Here is a 15154-nt window from a genome sequence, read left to right as displayed (position 1 = left end):
TACCCTTTTCATATCTCTTTTGCTTTTTTTTTAATATTAGTTCATTGAGCTGAAGGTAGCGAAGTGTGATCTGTATATGATACTGTAGCACCTGCTGTTGAAGGTAATTGGAATGGATAATCTTTACATCACACCACTACTATATAGCACATATGAACAATCCTAAACCTGCTGTTAGTCTTGGTTCACACTAGTGCTGCTGCAGCGTGATGCATTTTACAGTGCCTTAGTGTAGTGCTACTTTTCCAAGTCGTCTTTCAGGATAGCCCATGAGATATAGGCACCTTCTCCAACAGAAACAGGAAATGTATCACCAAATACACTTTAAAATGGAGTCCCTCTGCTGAACTGATCAGTTTATCGTGTTTCCTCCGGACGGAGGAGATGCATCATCTGGAAACTGGGTGAGGGGGGGGCTCTGTTTCTCTGGCTTTCTTTTTCTTACACCCACACCTTTACCTACCTGGCTCCCCTGGGAGCAGCTGGTAGGGTTCTCTGCAAGATTACCCTCCAAGACTACTCCTCAGTATAGGAAGGAGGTAGCTTGGTTCCCTTTCTCCTTCTATGCCTGGCAATTGCCATGTCTGGAAGCGGCATACACCCTTGACAGGGACCTGCACAGGCAAGGTGGGCTCTCAGTTCGGGTGCCTGGGTGCGTGCACTGTCTACACTATAGGGCACTCTTTGGACAGGACACGTGCAGTAGCGGCCTTGGGCTTGTGGCCTGTCTGTTCCTGTTTAACCAGATGATGCACGGGCATTAATCCTAGTAGGGGTAAAGATGTTTCTAGGAGCCAGAGGCTCTGGTTCCCAGCTTCTAATTTACAGTGAAGGGGCTGGTGCCTTTTAATAGCATTTCTTTAACGCACAGGCTGTCTGGATGCTAATACTGCATTTCGAATTCTTTAATGCAGACTGCAGCTTAGGCAGATACAGGCGCATTTGGCACCAGCAAGACACATGTAAGCTGGAGGTTGCTGTACCTGGTTACTTTCACGTGTTTGCTCCTTGGTTTTCATCTAACCTGTAATCTGTCACCTGGGGCTCCTGGGTTTTGGGCCTAATGTGACAGGGCACTGTTGGGCTCTCCCTATCTACCGTAGTGCAGGGGTGCGAGAGCGAGGCCTCCCTCTGTCCCTGGGCTAATCCGGATACGGGGCGGACCCACACTCTCCAGCTGGAAGTTGTGCGTGTTCCTGACTGATTTTCTGTCTGCATTTCTTAGGATATAGGTCCTGAGAGAGGAGTAGGAATCAGCCATTGTTTGTAGCATCCCTCTCTACAGAGACCCTTGCCCAGTGCCAAAATTCCCTACTCCTGTGCTGTTGGTTGTAGGGTTTTCTCAGAAGGTGGATATTGTGGGTTATTTATTGGCCCCACTACTTCCTCAGCTGGATTCATGTAGTAGGTCCAGCAAATTGAAGTTTTCCTCTACTGAGGATGATGATTCTTCTGTTATTGTAGTTGTTAATTTCCTGACAGAAAGGGCGCACAGTAGAATAAATCTTCAATGATTATTGTTCCTAGAATGTGTCTGCCATTTTTAGGGCTATCTAGTAGACTTGATGTTCAGGGGTAAGTGTCTGTTTGCATACTAGCATGTGAGCTTATGGCTGGGTTCACACTTGCACTTGCTGTGCACATCACTTGCGATGTCTGTGTAATGCGAATTCAGCCATACAGTTTGGCGGAAATTGCGTCACATTCAGACCAAAATGGTGCAGGGCCCTTTTTTTTTGGTCTGCACTGTAATGGGATCGCATGGGTGTTCAGACCCATGCGATCTGATTCCCGTCCAATTTCACAGTTTTCACTGCGTTCTGTGAACCCATTTGGGGGTGTTATTAACTTTACATTGACACCCGCAGCAGTTTGCAAAGAACAATGTGAACTGCCTGCGATTCAGATGCAATGCGGGAACCCGCACAGGAATCGTGCTGGTTCCCGCGTCGCACCAGTGTGAACTGACACTTAAGCCACGTACACACGATCAGATTATTGGACAAATTTTCTTTAGGTTTTTGTTGCATGCTGGTCTCGTATGGAAAGTGAAGAGGTTACTTTCATGCGAAAATTCTCATACGACAGAATTCAACTTCAGAAGTGATGAATTGTTTTGTATGTATTGTTTAGTTTCCGAGCATGCCTAGTCTTGCTTTATGATTTTTTGCGGATGAAAACTGTACTGATTAAACGAAAATCGGACGTTATGTTCACGTACGATAAAAATTGTATAGCCTGCACATCCATTTTTTGCCGTACGAAAATTCTTAATCCGCTGTCGAAACCACTATACTAACGATCCGAAAATCGTCAGATTGTCTGTCGGACAAAATTTTACTTCCGATTTTCTTATCGTGTGTACGGGCCTTAACCACTTGCCGACTGCCTAACGCCGATCTACGTCGGCAGTCAGCCCCTCACAGGCAAAGTGACGTAGGGCTACGTCACTAGCTTGTGAGGGTCTAGGGAGCGAGCGCGCGCCCCCGGAGGCGCGCTCCCGCGTGGTCACGGACCCCCCCGCGCGTGTGACCAGCGGACTCGATGTCCGCCGGTCACTCGGCGATCGGCGGGGTTGAGGGAGAATGTCAGGCAGCTTGTGTAAACAAGCCACCTGTCATTCTCCTCGCTGTAAAGACACTGATCAAACGGATCTAGTATGTAGATCCGTTGATCAGTGTCCTTACAGCTCAAGCCACAGCCAATCACAGTAGAAAGCATGCCCCTAGGGATGCACACAGCCCCTCCCTCCCAAATAAAGTTAACCCCTTCACAACCAGTGTATTTTTACAGTAACAGTGCATATGTATAGCACTGATTACTGTAGAAATGTCACTGGTAACCCCAAAAGTGTCACAAATGTCAGTCAAGGGTCCGATCTGTCCGCCCCAATGTCGCAGTATCGCAAAAAAAAAATCGCAGATCGCCGCCATTACGCGTTAAAAAAAAAAACAACAAAAATGACAAAAATCTTTCCCTTTGTTAGTAAACGCAATAACTTTTGCGCAAACCAATCAAAATACGCTTTTTGCGATTTTTTTTACCAAACATATGTAGCATAAAACAAATTGGCCGAAAATTTTAAAAAATTTTGATTTTTACTTTCTTTTTGGGGGGAATTTCATATAAAAAAATGTGAAAAATATTGTTATTTTTGCAAAATTGACGCTCTTTTTTTGTTTATAGCGTGTGATCAAAAAATCGCACAGGTGATCAAATACCACCAAAAGAAAGCTCTGTTTCTGGGAAAAAAAGGACGTCAAATTCGTTTAGGTACAGCGTCGCACGACCGCGCAATTGTCCGTTAAAGTCACACAGTGCCGAATCGCAAAATACCCCCTGGTCAGGAAGGGGGTAAAATCTTCCGGGGCTTAAGTGGTTAAGAGAAGGAAAAAAGTTTCCAATCCACTTCAAGCTCACAGATCACATTAATTAACCTCAATAGTTTATATTATCTGTTACCAGAGTGTGGCTGCCTCACAGGTGTTTGGCTTGCCTTCCTACACACAATACAATCGGCAGTCTGTTAACACAACTCAGCTGGCAGAAGTTTATTAGAGCCTTCTATTTCCACAAGTGTAGAGCTGGAGAGGATGAATTGTAAATGTCTCAGCTCTTAAGAGAGGACTTGTTACTTGGTATACTATGCCTTCACTCACTTGGGATTTGACTATATAAGCCTCAGTGGTTATTTGGGGCTTATCTGCTATACACATTCTCTGTGATAGAGGTTTGTCTCAGGGTAAAATTTATAGCCTTAGCATAAGTCTGTCATTTGGGGCTGAGGTTTTATGTTGTATTTTTCATTTTGGGCCTGTTGTGTTGGTGCCCTGGCGTCTCTTCTGGCTCCTCCTCCTCCATTGGTGCCCCCATGAAAAGCCGCTTTCCATGGGGGCACCTGTGCGGGCGCGCTCCTGAGTCCTGCTGGTGTGTCCATTGACATAGACAGCAGGACTCGGCCCCGCCCCTTCTCTCGTGTCACTGGATTTGATTGACAATGGCTCCTGCTGCTATCAATCAAATGAGGACCCGAGACAGCACCCGGAGCTGCTGGTCTTGTGCTCGTTGCTGGAACGTTCGGTTTCAGGTAAAAATAACAGGAGGTCTGGGGGGCAGCTGCAAACAAGGTTTTTCAACTTAATACAATGTTTTCCTTTACATTGAAAGGGTCCCTATTATACTGTGCATTTGTCAGGGACCTTATGTATTCTTTACAAATAAAAATATAAATACTCTTGATGGACTTTAGGTGTGGCAATGCAGGAGAAGTACCTTCTGTCAGTGCACCAGCAGCAGGGGTCTGCAGAATATATTTGGCTCTCTAACTTTTTACATGGCTTAGGTTTTGCCTTTAAACATATTGTAGTGGGGTTATCCTTTACCACAATATAACCTTCTCTCAGGACTTCTATATATAGGTTCTGATATTACAATGGTTTAATATTTACTGTATGTAATGTCTCATACTGCATGTCAGCACTTGTTTTTGGTCTGGTGTTGCAGCCAGTTACACTATAAGCCCTGGTCTGGATACAGTGCCTTGCGAAAGTATTCGGCCCCCTTGAACTTTGCAACCTTTTGCCACATTTCAGCCTTCAAACATAAAGATATAAAACTGTAATTTTTTGTGAAGAATCAACAAGTGGGACACAATCATGAAGTGGAACGGAATTTATTGGATATTTCAAACTTTTTTAACAAATAAAAAAATAAAAAATTGGGTGTGTATATTATTCAGCCCCCTTAAAGGGGCCCGTACACACGTAGCGATTGTCGGCCGTAAATATTTGGCCAACGTCCGATCGGCCGATTGTCGGCTTGTTAGTATGATGCTTCCGACAACCGACTGCGACTTTTCGGCCGAACAGAATCTGGTGTGCAGGCTTTAAAATTTTTGTTGGCCAACACCAGAACGGCCGATTGTTCCTCAGTCAGTACAGAATTCGGCCGACAAACAGCAGATGAGCAAGACTGGGCATGCTCAGAGAAGAAAAAACACACGGAAAGTTAACCATCACATGATATCACTTCTGCAGTCGGCTGTTGTTGGCCGACAAAATTCGTGTGCAGTCTTTAGCACTTTTCAACCGACAGGACAGCACCGGACAAAAGACGGCCGATCGTTCGGGCCAAAATTCGCTACGTGTGTACGGGGCTTTAGTTAATACTTTGTAGCGCCACCTTTTACTGCGATTATAGCTGTAAGTCACTTGGGGTATTTCTCTATCAGTTTTGCACATCGAGAGACTGAAATTTTTGCCCATTCCTCCTTGCAAAACAGCTCAAGCTCAGTGAGGTTGGATGGAGAGCGTTTGTGAACAGCAGTTTTCAGTTCTTTCCACAGATTCTCGATTGGATTCAGGTCTGGACTTTGACTTGGCCGTTATAACACCTGGATATGTTTATTTGTGAACTATTCCATTGTAGATTTTGCTTTATGTTTTGGATCATTGTCTTGGAAGACAAATTTCCGTCCCAGTCTCAGGTCTTTTGCAGACTCCATCAGGTTTTCTTCCAGAATGGTCCTGTATTTGGCTCCATCCATCTTCCCATCAATTTTAACCATCTTCCCTGTCCCTGCTGAAGAAAAGCAGGCCCAAACCATGATGCTGCCACCACCATGTTTGACAGTGGGGATGGTGTGTTCAGGGTGATGAGCTGTGTTGCTTTTACTCCAAACATAACATTTTGCATTGTTGCCAAAAAGTTCAATTTTGGTTTCATCTGACCAGAGCACCTTCTTCCACATGTTTGGTGTGTCTCCCAGGTGGCTTGTGGCAAACTTTAAACGACCCTTTTTATGGATATCTTTTAAGAAATGGCTTTCTTCTTGCCACTCTTCCATAAAGGCCAGATTTGTGCAGTATACGACTGATTTGTTGTCCTATGGACAGAGTCTCCCATCTCAGCTGTAGATCTCTGCAGTTCATCCAGAGTGATCATGGGCCTCTAGGCTGCATTTCTGATCAGTCTTCTCCTTGTATGAGCTGAAAGTTTAGAGGGAAGGCCAGGTCTTCGTAGATTTGCAGTGGTCTGATACTCCCATTTCAATATTATCGCTTGCGCAGTGCTCCTTGGGATGTTTAAAGCTTGGGAAATATTTTTGTATCCAAATCCGGCTTTAAATTTCTCCACAACAGTATCTCGGACCTGCCTGGTGTGTTCCTTATTCTTCATGATGCTCTCTGTGCTTTAAATGGACCTCTGAGACTATCACAGTGCAGGTGCATTTATACGGAGACTTGATTACACACAGGTGGATTCTATTTATCATCATTAGTCATTTAGGTCAACATTGGATCATTCAGAGATCCTCACTGAACTTCTGGAGAGAGTTTGCTGCACTGAAAGTAAAGAGGCTGAATAATTTTGCACGCCCAATTGTTCAGTTTTTTATTTGTTAACAAAGTTTGAAATATCCAATAAATGTCGTTCCACTTCATGATTGTGTCCCACTTGTTGATTCTTCACAAAAAATTACAGTTTTATTTGTTTGAAGCCTGAAATGTGGCAAAAGGTCGCAAAGTTCAAGGGGGCCGAATACTTTTGTAAGGCACTGTAGGTGTTGTACTCATGTACTTCTGATGTTGTCCATCCCATTCCACAGTGTTCACCTTTTTCATGACCTTCTGTCTTGTACAGCTTGGTAACATTTGTTTTGCAGAATTGTGCCAATTTGGTGTTTTAACACTAGGACCCACAGGGCATGTGAGGTTCCTGTGCTCTTTTGGTGTTATCCATTCTAGGCCACAGTTCTATACTTCTACGTGACTTCCTTGTAGTGAATGTGTCCTCAATTTAGAACATATAAAGAATGTCTTGGGCTTTATCTACAGCACTAGTGTAATGGTAAAACCATTAACACTACATCTTTTTACATGTGCTTTACTTATGATCGCTGGTGGTATTGCTCTTGTACCAGTGTTTCCCTCTTAATAGCTTCCTTTTTACAGAGGTAGAAATTTGGTTTCTCCAATGTTTTAGGGCATTTTATGGAATGTCTTGTCTTTGCATTGCCTCACTTAGGTGTACATTTATTAAACAGATAATTTATCTCAGGTCAGTTCTCAGTAGTTCTCAGAGAAAAATCATCTCCTCTAGCACTCTGTTTATAAAGCAGAGAACATTTGTTCTCAGAAGAACAGAGAAGTTTTACCTCTGGGAACAGCTGAGATCTGTGTAGAAGGGGGAGGACTGCCTGTGATCGCAAAGGGATACCTGTGTGATTACAGAGCAGCTGAGTTTAAAAAGTGAAACCAAAGTTAGGCCCCTTTCACACGGGTGCCTCCGTTATGCGGATTACGCTTTCTTGGAGGGGGATTGCTCCACTGATCCCTGAGCAGGCCGATGACAGGTCCTGTTTGCTTTGCTGTGCAGAGCGGACACAGTCCTGCTTTCCTCTATGGGGAAATCAGGTGGAAACTGACCACCTGTCCGTTGTCATCCGGTCCTATCCAATCTGCCAGACGGATGGAAAATAGAACCACTATCCATCTGGTTTTTGCTGGCAGGTTTTTGATCGGGTGTAGAGGCAGGTGTCGGCAGGCATGTGTCCACTGACATCCGCCACTCCATAGGGTAGACTTGCGGGTCCGATCAGGTCCGCCTGAAAAACTGACAGACGGACCTAATCTGAAAGCTCGTGTGAAAGGACCTTTTAAAAAAATATGTAATTACATAAAAATAATAAGCACTGCGCTTTTTTGAACATTTTTTTTTACGCCCCTTTTGGCACATTCTTTAACCACTTAAGCCCCGGAAGATTTTACCCCCATTCCGACCAGGGGGTATTTTGCGATTCGGCACTGCGTGACTTTAACGGAGAATTGCGCGGTCGTGCGACGCTGTACCTAAACGAATTTGGCGTCCTTTTTTTCCCACAAACAGAGCTTTCTTTTGGCGGTATTTGATCACCTGTGCGATTTTTTTGATCACGCGCTATAAACAAAAAAAGAGCGTCCATTTTGCAAAAATAGCAATATTTTTCCCTTTTTTTTATATGAAATTCCCCCCCAAAAAAAATGTAAAAATCAAAATTTTTTAAAATTTTCGGCCAATTTGTTTTATGCTACCTATGTTTGGTAAAAAAAATCGCAAAAAGCGTATTTTGATTGGTTTGCGCAAAAGTTATTGCGTTTACTAACTAAGGGAAAGATTTTTGTCATTTTTGTTGTTTTTTTTTTAACGCGTAATGGCGGCGATCTGCGATTTTTTTTTTGCGGTACTGCGACATTGCGGCGGACAGATCGGACCCTTGACTGACATTTCTGACACTTTTGGGGTTACCAGTGACATTTCTACAGTAATCAGTGCTATACATATGCACTGTTACTGTAAAAATACACTGGTAGTGAAGGGGTTAACTTTATTTGAGAGGGAGGGGCTGTGTGTGTCCCTAGGGGCGTGATTCTAACTGTGATTGGCTGGGGCTTCAGCTGTATGCAGAGTGATCAACGGATCTACATAGTAGATCCATGTGATCAGCTCTCATACAGCGAGGAGAATGACAGGCAGCTTGTTTACACAAGCTGCCTGACTTTCTCCCTCTCCCCCGCCGATCGCAGAGTGGCCGGCGGCGATCGGGTCCGCCGGTCACACGCGCGGGGGGGTCCGTGACCACTCGGGAGCGGGAGCGCGCCTCCGGGGGCGCGCGCTCGCTCCCTAGACCCTCACAAGCTAGTGACGTAGCCCTACGTCACTTTGCCTGTGAGGGGCTGACCGCCGACGTAGATAGTCGTGCGGCGGTCGGCAAGTGGTTAACTGTGTATTTTGGATTTTTTATTGTGCATTTTGGAAATATTCACGTTTCAAATGCATTTTTGCGTTTTTTTTAAACTTTCCATATTTTAACGCGCATTGTGCATTTTGGCGCTTGAACACACATTTTGGCACAGGTTATTTTAACACTCTTTTTGCTGTGGTTTGTAACACACATTTTGGTGCTTCTTTTTAGCATGTATTTTGGTACTTTTTTAACCACTTCTGGACCGGAAGGTTTTACCCCCTTAATGACCAGGCCATTTTTTGCGATTTGGCACTTTGTTACTTTGACAATTGCGCGGTCGTGCAACGCTATACCTAAAAAAAAATAAAGATTGATGTCCTTTTTTTCCCACAAATACAGCCTTCTTTTAGTGATATTTGATCACTGCTGCATTTTTTTTTATTTTTTATTTTTTTTTGCGCTATAAAAAAAAGAGCAGCAATTCCCAATAAAAAAAAATGTGAAAATCAAATTTTTTTATCATTGTAGGCCAATATGTATTCTGCTACATATTTTTGGTAAAAAACAAAGTCCCGTTAAGTGTATATTGAAAGTTATCACGTCTACAAAGGGGAAAAATTTTTGTCTTTTTTGAATTTTTTTTTTACTAGTAATGGCAGCGATTTTTAACAGGACTGCGACATTGCAGGTGGCAGATCGGACACATAACTAACTTTTTTGACACTTTTGGGGATACCAGTGACATTACTACAGTAATCAGTGCCAAAAATATGCACTGTTACTCTACTAATGACACCGGCAGGGAAGGGTTTAACACCAGGGGCGATCAAAGGGATAAATATGGTGCTCTCTGTGTGGGAAATGGTGCTCTCTGTGTGGGAAATGGGCTTGCTGGATGAACACACAGACCTGTGTTTTTACCTGTGTTCCTAAATAAAGGGAACACAGGATCTAGGTGGTCATAGCTGACAGAAAAGTGGTCTGCCGTGTTTACATGGGGGAGTGATCGCGGTTGCCCGGGCGAACATCGCGGCCGCCAGACCCGCTGATTGGCTCCCCCGTGGCCAATCGATGCATGCGCACGCCCCACTAGCTGTCCCACGAAACAACGTAGAGGTACGTCATTTTGCGGGATAGAGCCAACCTGCTGTAGTATAAGTACGGTGGCTGGTCGGTAAGTGGTTAAACATTCATTTTGATTTTTTTTTTTTTTTTTTTTTTGCGTATTTTGGCAAACAGCACATTTGCTAGCCACTTTTGGGGTGCCATTAACAATTAATGGCACCGCAAGCATAATATGCATTTTGCATGTATTTCCGGAATGCACACAAAATGCAGGTTAAAAAATCTGCCAAAAATACATGTTAACGAAGCACTAAAATGCACATAAAAACATGCTAAAATGCTTTATAAAAAAACACACCAAAATGTGTATCGAAAAAAAACAGCAAATTGTGCGCTAAAAAACTGCACCAAAAAGCGAAATTGAACCTTTTTTTGAGTGTCAAGTGTTGTGTGTTTTTTAAAAAAAACTGAAAATTGAAAGGATTAAAAGAGGTGCATGGAAGCCAGCCAACCCCCAGTCTGATGTACTGTCTCCCATCTATCCATTAGCAGCCATGTGCTTCCATTATGGAGACACTCAAAATAGTCAGTGTTAGGACTGCAAGTAACACAGGGTGCCGTATAGAGGCCTTGCAGCTTACACATGCATTTGCAAATGCGTGTCAACTAAACCCATGTTCTTTATTTATATCGTGAGACAGGTCTACTTGGTTGGTGGCAGACTGGAGGGTGAGTACATCAGACTGGGGGTTGGCTGGCTTCCATTCACCTCTTTTAATCCTTTAAATTTTCAGTTTTTCTGATACAGGAATGGAGACGCTGGGCAATTACCTGCTGGTGCCTCCTTTTAAAGTCCCAAATAGCCTATATTGTTCATGTGTTTTTTCAATGCGCATTTTGCCATGTTAGTAGTGCATTTTGTCAAATGACAAAATGTGCAGTAAAATGCAGGTCTGCTAACCACATTTGGGGTGTGTATTTTGACACAATTTTAGCGCAATTTGGAATCGCTGCCAACAAGTCTGCATTGCTCAGATGTGAATGGGTCATAAAAGATAAATACATTAGAATGAACTATACTGTGTGTGTGTGTATATGTGTGTATGTATTGGAGATCGACCGATTATCGGCAAAGTCGATAATCCCCCGGGTCTCCCATCCTACCGGGAGACCCGGTGTTTCGTGAAAAAACCATACCCGTAAAAAAAATCCATACCCTCGTCACTTCTGGTGCACCTACGTCAGCACCTACGTCATTGAACAGCTGAGGAGTTTACTAGTGCGCATGCTCGGAGGGTATGGAATTTTGACGGTAGTGTGTGTAACGTTACACCGCAGCTGTTGCGGCGGTTACATTAAAACAGCTCGGCTGCAATATGAGTCATCTCTGCTCCTACCCCTGTCACTTCCCTGACCTCGGCTACTAAATATAAAAGCAGCGGCGGGTGTATGAAAATATAAATCACGGAGCCGAGATCGCTGTCATTTAGATTTCATACACCTGCCGCCGCTGTTTTAATGTAACCTTTAATGTAAACGCCGCAACAGCTGATGCGGTGTAACGTTACACTCACTACCGTGAAAATTCCATACCCTCCGAGCATGCGCACTTGTCAGCTCCTCAGCTGTTCAATGATGTATCCGGGGCTGTGAGCATGCGCACTGCTACGCTGCTCAGCTGTTCCTGGCAGGAAGTGACGTGGGTATGGAATTTTCACGAGGTATGGTTTTCTAATGTTACACCGGGAATCCTACCTTCACAGCCGCCGTCTGACCGGGACTCCATTTCTTTGAGTTCGGCGCCGCCGCGTACCCGGAAGTGATGTCAAGACTAAAAAAAATTTTTAATGTCGGAAAATATCGGCAGGTATCAGCCGATACCCGATGACCAAAATATCGGTATCATCGGTAAAAAAAAAATATCGGTCGATCACTTTAGATCTCACCTTCATAAACTGACCATCTTAATGACAAAAGGGTGTGTCCTGTGAAGTGAAGAACATGTTCTTGAATCCTCCTGTCTGCTTCATGAACTGGCACACCTGAGAGATCAGCTGTGAACAGTAGGATTTCTGCATTTGTCTTTCATAAACGGACACCTCTGTGGGGAGTGTTGCAGCAAATTTAGGGTTCTTTCACATGGGCTTTCCGATCAGGTCTGCCTGCCAGTTTTTCAGGAGGACCAGATCGGACGCTCCATATCCCCCTATGGGGCAGCAGATGTCAGCGGTGACATGTCCGCTGACGCCCGCTGCAATCCGATCCTGTCCGTGAAATCCAGACAGATGGAAATCCTATTTTCTATAGTCTGGAGGATTGGATCTGATGAAAACAGGTGGTCCGTTTTTCATCCGATTTCCCATAGAGGAGAGCAGGAATCTGACGGGTCCGTCTCCACACGGGCCTGTCATCCACCTGCTCAGCAGGGATCAGCGGATCAATCCCAGCTGAGCAAGACTGAGTCCACTTAAAGCCCATGAAAGGACCTTTACATTTACAACCCTAAGTCCATTTTGCATGTCATGCATTGTTCTTATGCATTGTTCTTATGCATCTTCCTTGGTGTCTATCCTGTATCCCAATGTTATACTTCTTTCATGGCTTCATGTTTAGATGGCATCATAGTTTATATTGCTGTGTATATGTAGTGTCTGCCCTTGTGCTACAACTAAAGTTTTATTCAGGGCAGTAGATGCACAGTACCTTAGGGCAGGAGTTCCCAAACTGTTCCGAGCTCAGTTTGAGTGGGTCGCGCTGAGCTCGGGAAGCTGGCCTATGTCCACTGCGCACGCGCCGTCGCCACCGCTCGGGGAGGCCCGTGCACGTTCGGGCAGGCGGCGCATGCACAGTGACACAGCGGCCGGGCATCGCCATTTTTAAATGGAAGGAGCCTCAGGGATGGGTAAGACAAACTCCTCCTGCACCATGCCCGCAGCCCATCATCTCCTGCACCATGCCCGCAGCCCATCATCTCCTGCACCATGCCCGCAGCCCATCATCTCCTGCACCATGCCCGCAGCCCATCATCTCCTGCACCATGCCCGCAGCCCATCATCTCCTGCACCATGCCCGCAGCCCATCATCTCCTGCACCATGCCCGCAGCCCAGCATCTCTCCTGCACCATGCCCACAGCCCTGCATTTCTCCTGCACCATGCCCACAGCCCTGCATTTCTCCTGCACCATGCCCACAGCCCTGCATTTCTCCTGCACCATGCCCACAGCCCTTGCATCACTTGCATCACGTGTGGTGCCTGGTGGACAAAAGAGCAGGACACAGCACTTCTGTCTGTCAGAATCTAAACTCAGTGAGTAACCATTTCTATGCAATGTTTTGCAAATTTTATGCCTTTTTTGTGCCAATTCTATGCCCCTAAAGCTTATTGCCATGTTGTGCCAATTTTATGCCCTAACATCCCCCTCCCTTTAAAATATGCATTATTTATTATTATTTGCATTTATATAGCGCCAACAAATTCTGTAGCACTTAACAATATTCAATTGCAAGCGATTCAGTCCCGAAAAATAACTGTATTCAGAAGTGGATCTCGGCCCAAAAAAGTTTGGGAAGCCCTGGATTTACCCTGTATTTAGAGTTTTACCTGCAGCTAGGCGCCCCCTACTTTGTTGGTTTTGTCTCTCTGTTTAGAATGTTAGACAACTGGATCTACCATATCTATATTTATGGTAATCCTGAGGGGGGTTGAGGTCTTTGGGCTTTCAATGACCCTTCCTAATCTAGTAAGTTCTTGCTAATCACCCCATGGGCTGTCCTGGAAGATGTCTGGGAATACCAGAGTTAGACTTACCGGTAACTCTATTTCCAGGAGTCTTCCAGGACAGCTGGATTCCCCCCCTTGTGTTACGTTGTTTTTCTGTTTGTATATGTTATGTTAAGGTTTTGCCCTTTTGGTTTTTGTTTAAAACTGATCAGTTCAGCAGAGGGACTTCCTTTTTAAAGTGTATTTGGTGATGCTTTTACTGTTCCTGTTGGATGAGGTGCCTATATCTTATTGGCTGTCCTGGAAGTATTTACCGGTAAGTCTACCTCCAGTTTTTGTGTAACTTCATGCTTTGTTTTTTGTAAGAGAAGGCTAGATTTTATGAACAAAACTGCCAAAAGTACAAAAAAACACACATACATGCACTTTACATATGGTTTTGGTGTGTTTTTATTGAACTCTATTGTGCTAAAATCACACACTGCAACTGCACCAAAGTAGCCCCCAGTAAAGAAAATAAATGTGCTGCAGCTTTGCGGCATTGATGGTAACGGCACCAAAGAGAATTTTGATTTGTATTGTGCAGTAGCAGCTGCATGAACAAACAGTGTGAAGAGAGGCTAAATCTGTTATACTGTACTTTCTAGAAAGGGACGAGAAACTTGGAGTGTACTTCAAATTAGCATCAGCTGATTTGTAAAACGTTCAGTGCTCAAGCATATTCAGATTATATGGAGTAAGCTGCCTGGAAGAGGTATCATTTTACCACCATAAAGAATCTTTACCGGGGTAGTTCAGGTCATAGCAGAGCTGTGATAACTGATTCAGTAGAAAGTTTAAAACGTTTTGTCAGCTTATAGTGTTAAATCATTCATGAAACTTTCCATCTTTTTATACACAGAATAAACTTTTATGTGTTAATTTTTTAATTTGTGCTTCCAAATGTCTCTCCCCAGCAAGCCACCGAAGAAAGGAGGAAAGCAGCCCCCGTCCGCCAACTACGACTCAGATGAGGAGGAAGAGGGTCTACCCATGACCTACGACGAAAAGAGACAACTCAGTTTAGATATCAACCGGCTCCCGGGTGAAAAGTTGGGCCGAGTCGTCCATATCATACAGTCCCGGGAACCTTCCCTAAGAGACTCCAATCCTGATGAGATAGAAATCGATTTTGAGACTCTGAAACCCACCACACTGAGAGAGCTCGAGAGATACGTCAAATCTTGTTTACAAAAAAAACAGCGCAAACCTTTCTGTGAGTAATTTCTGCATACAAGGCACAGACGTGGGAAGTGATTAGTCTTGCATGTAAAGAACCTTTTTAATATCTTTCAGTACCAGGCTTCTAAATTTGTAACACACTAGCAACATGTCTTGTGTCTGGGACCTGAAAGAACATTTGGAACCTAGACTATCGACTAATAGCATACTTCATCGTTGCTTTATAATCCAAAATAGATTTTAAAAAAAAAAAAGTGTTACAAGTTGGTTCCAGACAGAAATAAATCCTCATTTAGCTTAATTTAGTATTTCTTTAAAGAAAACTTTAAATCAATTTTACATTTTGGTTATGGAGGGACACAGTAATTCAAAGAATGTTGGGTTATTCTGCCAACTTCCGGAGGATTTGGACACTGGCAAAC

General features: G+C 44.1%; 1 protein-coding gene across 7 annotated transcripts in view; it reads left to right on the top strand.

Annotated features, from left to right (window-relative positions):
- Window positions 1-15154, top strand: part of BRD3 (bromodomain containing 3) — a 129371-nt gene that overhangs the window by 97131 nt on the left and 17086 nt on the right. For 6 of the 7 annotated variants that reach the window (XM_082263644.1, XM_082263639.1, XM_082263640.1 and 3 more), the window contains exon 11: window positions 14468-14766. The exons of the other annotated variant lie outside the window; for it this stretch is intronic. In XM_082263644.1, the coding sequence (XP_082119770.1) occupies window positions 14468-14766 (299 nt within the window). The remainder of the gene's footprint in view (window positions 1-14467; window positions 14767-15154) is intronic. 7 annotated transcript variants of the gene reach the window in all.

This window comes from Pelophylax lessonae (genome assembly GCF_965119305.1).
Source record: "Pelophylax lessonae genome assembly, chromosome: 7".
Lineage (NCBI taxonomy): Eukaryota > Metazoa > Chordata > Amphibia > Anura > Ranidae > Pelophylax > Pelophylax lessonae.
This window is presented reverse-complemented; position numbering and strand designations above follow the sequence as displayed.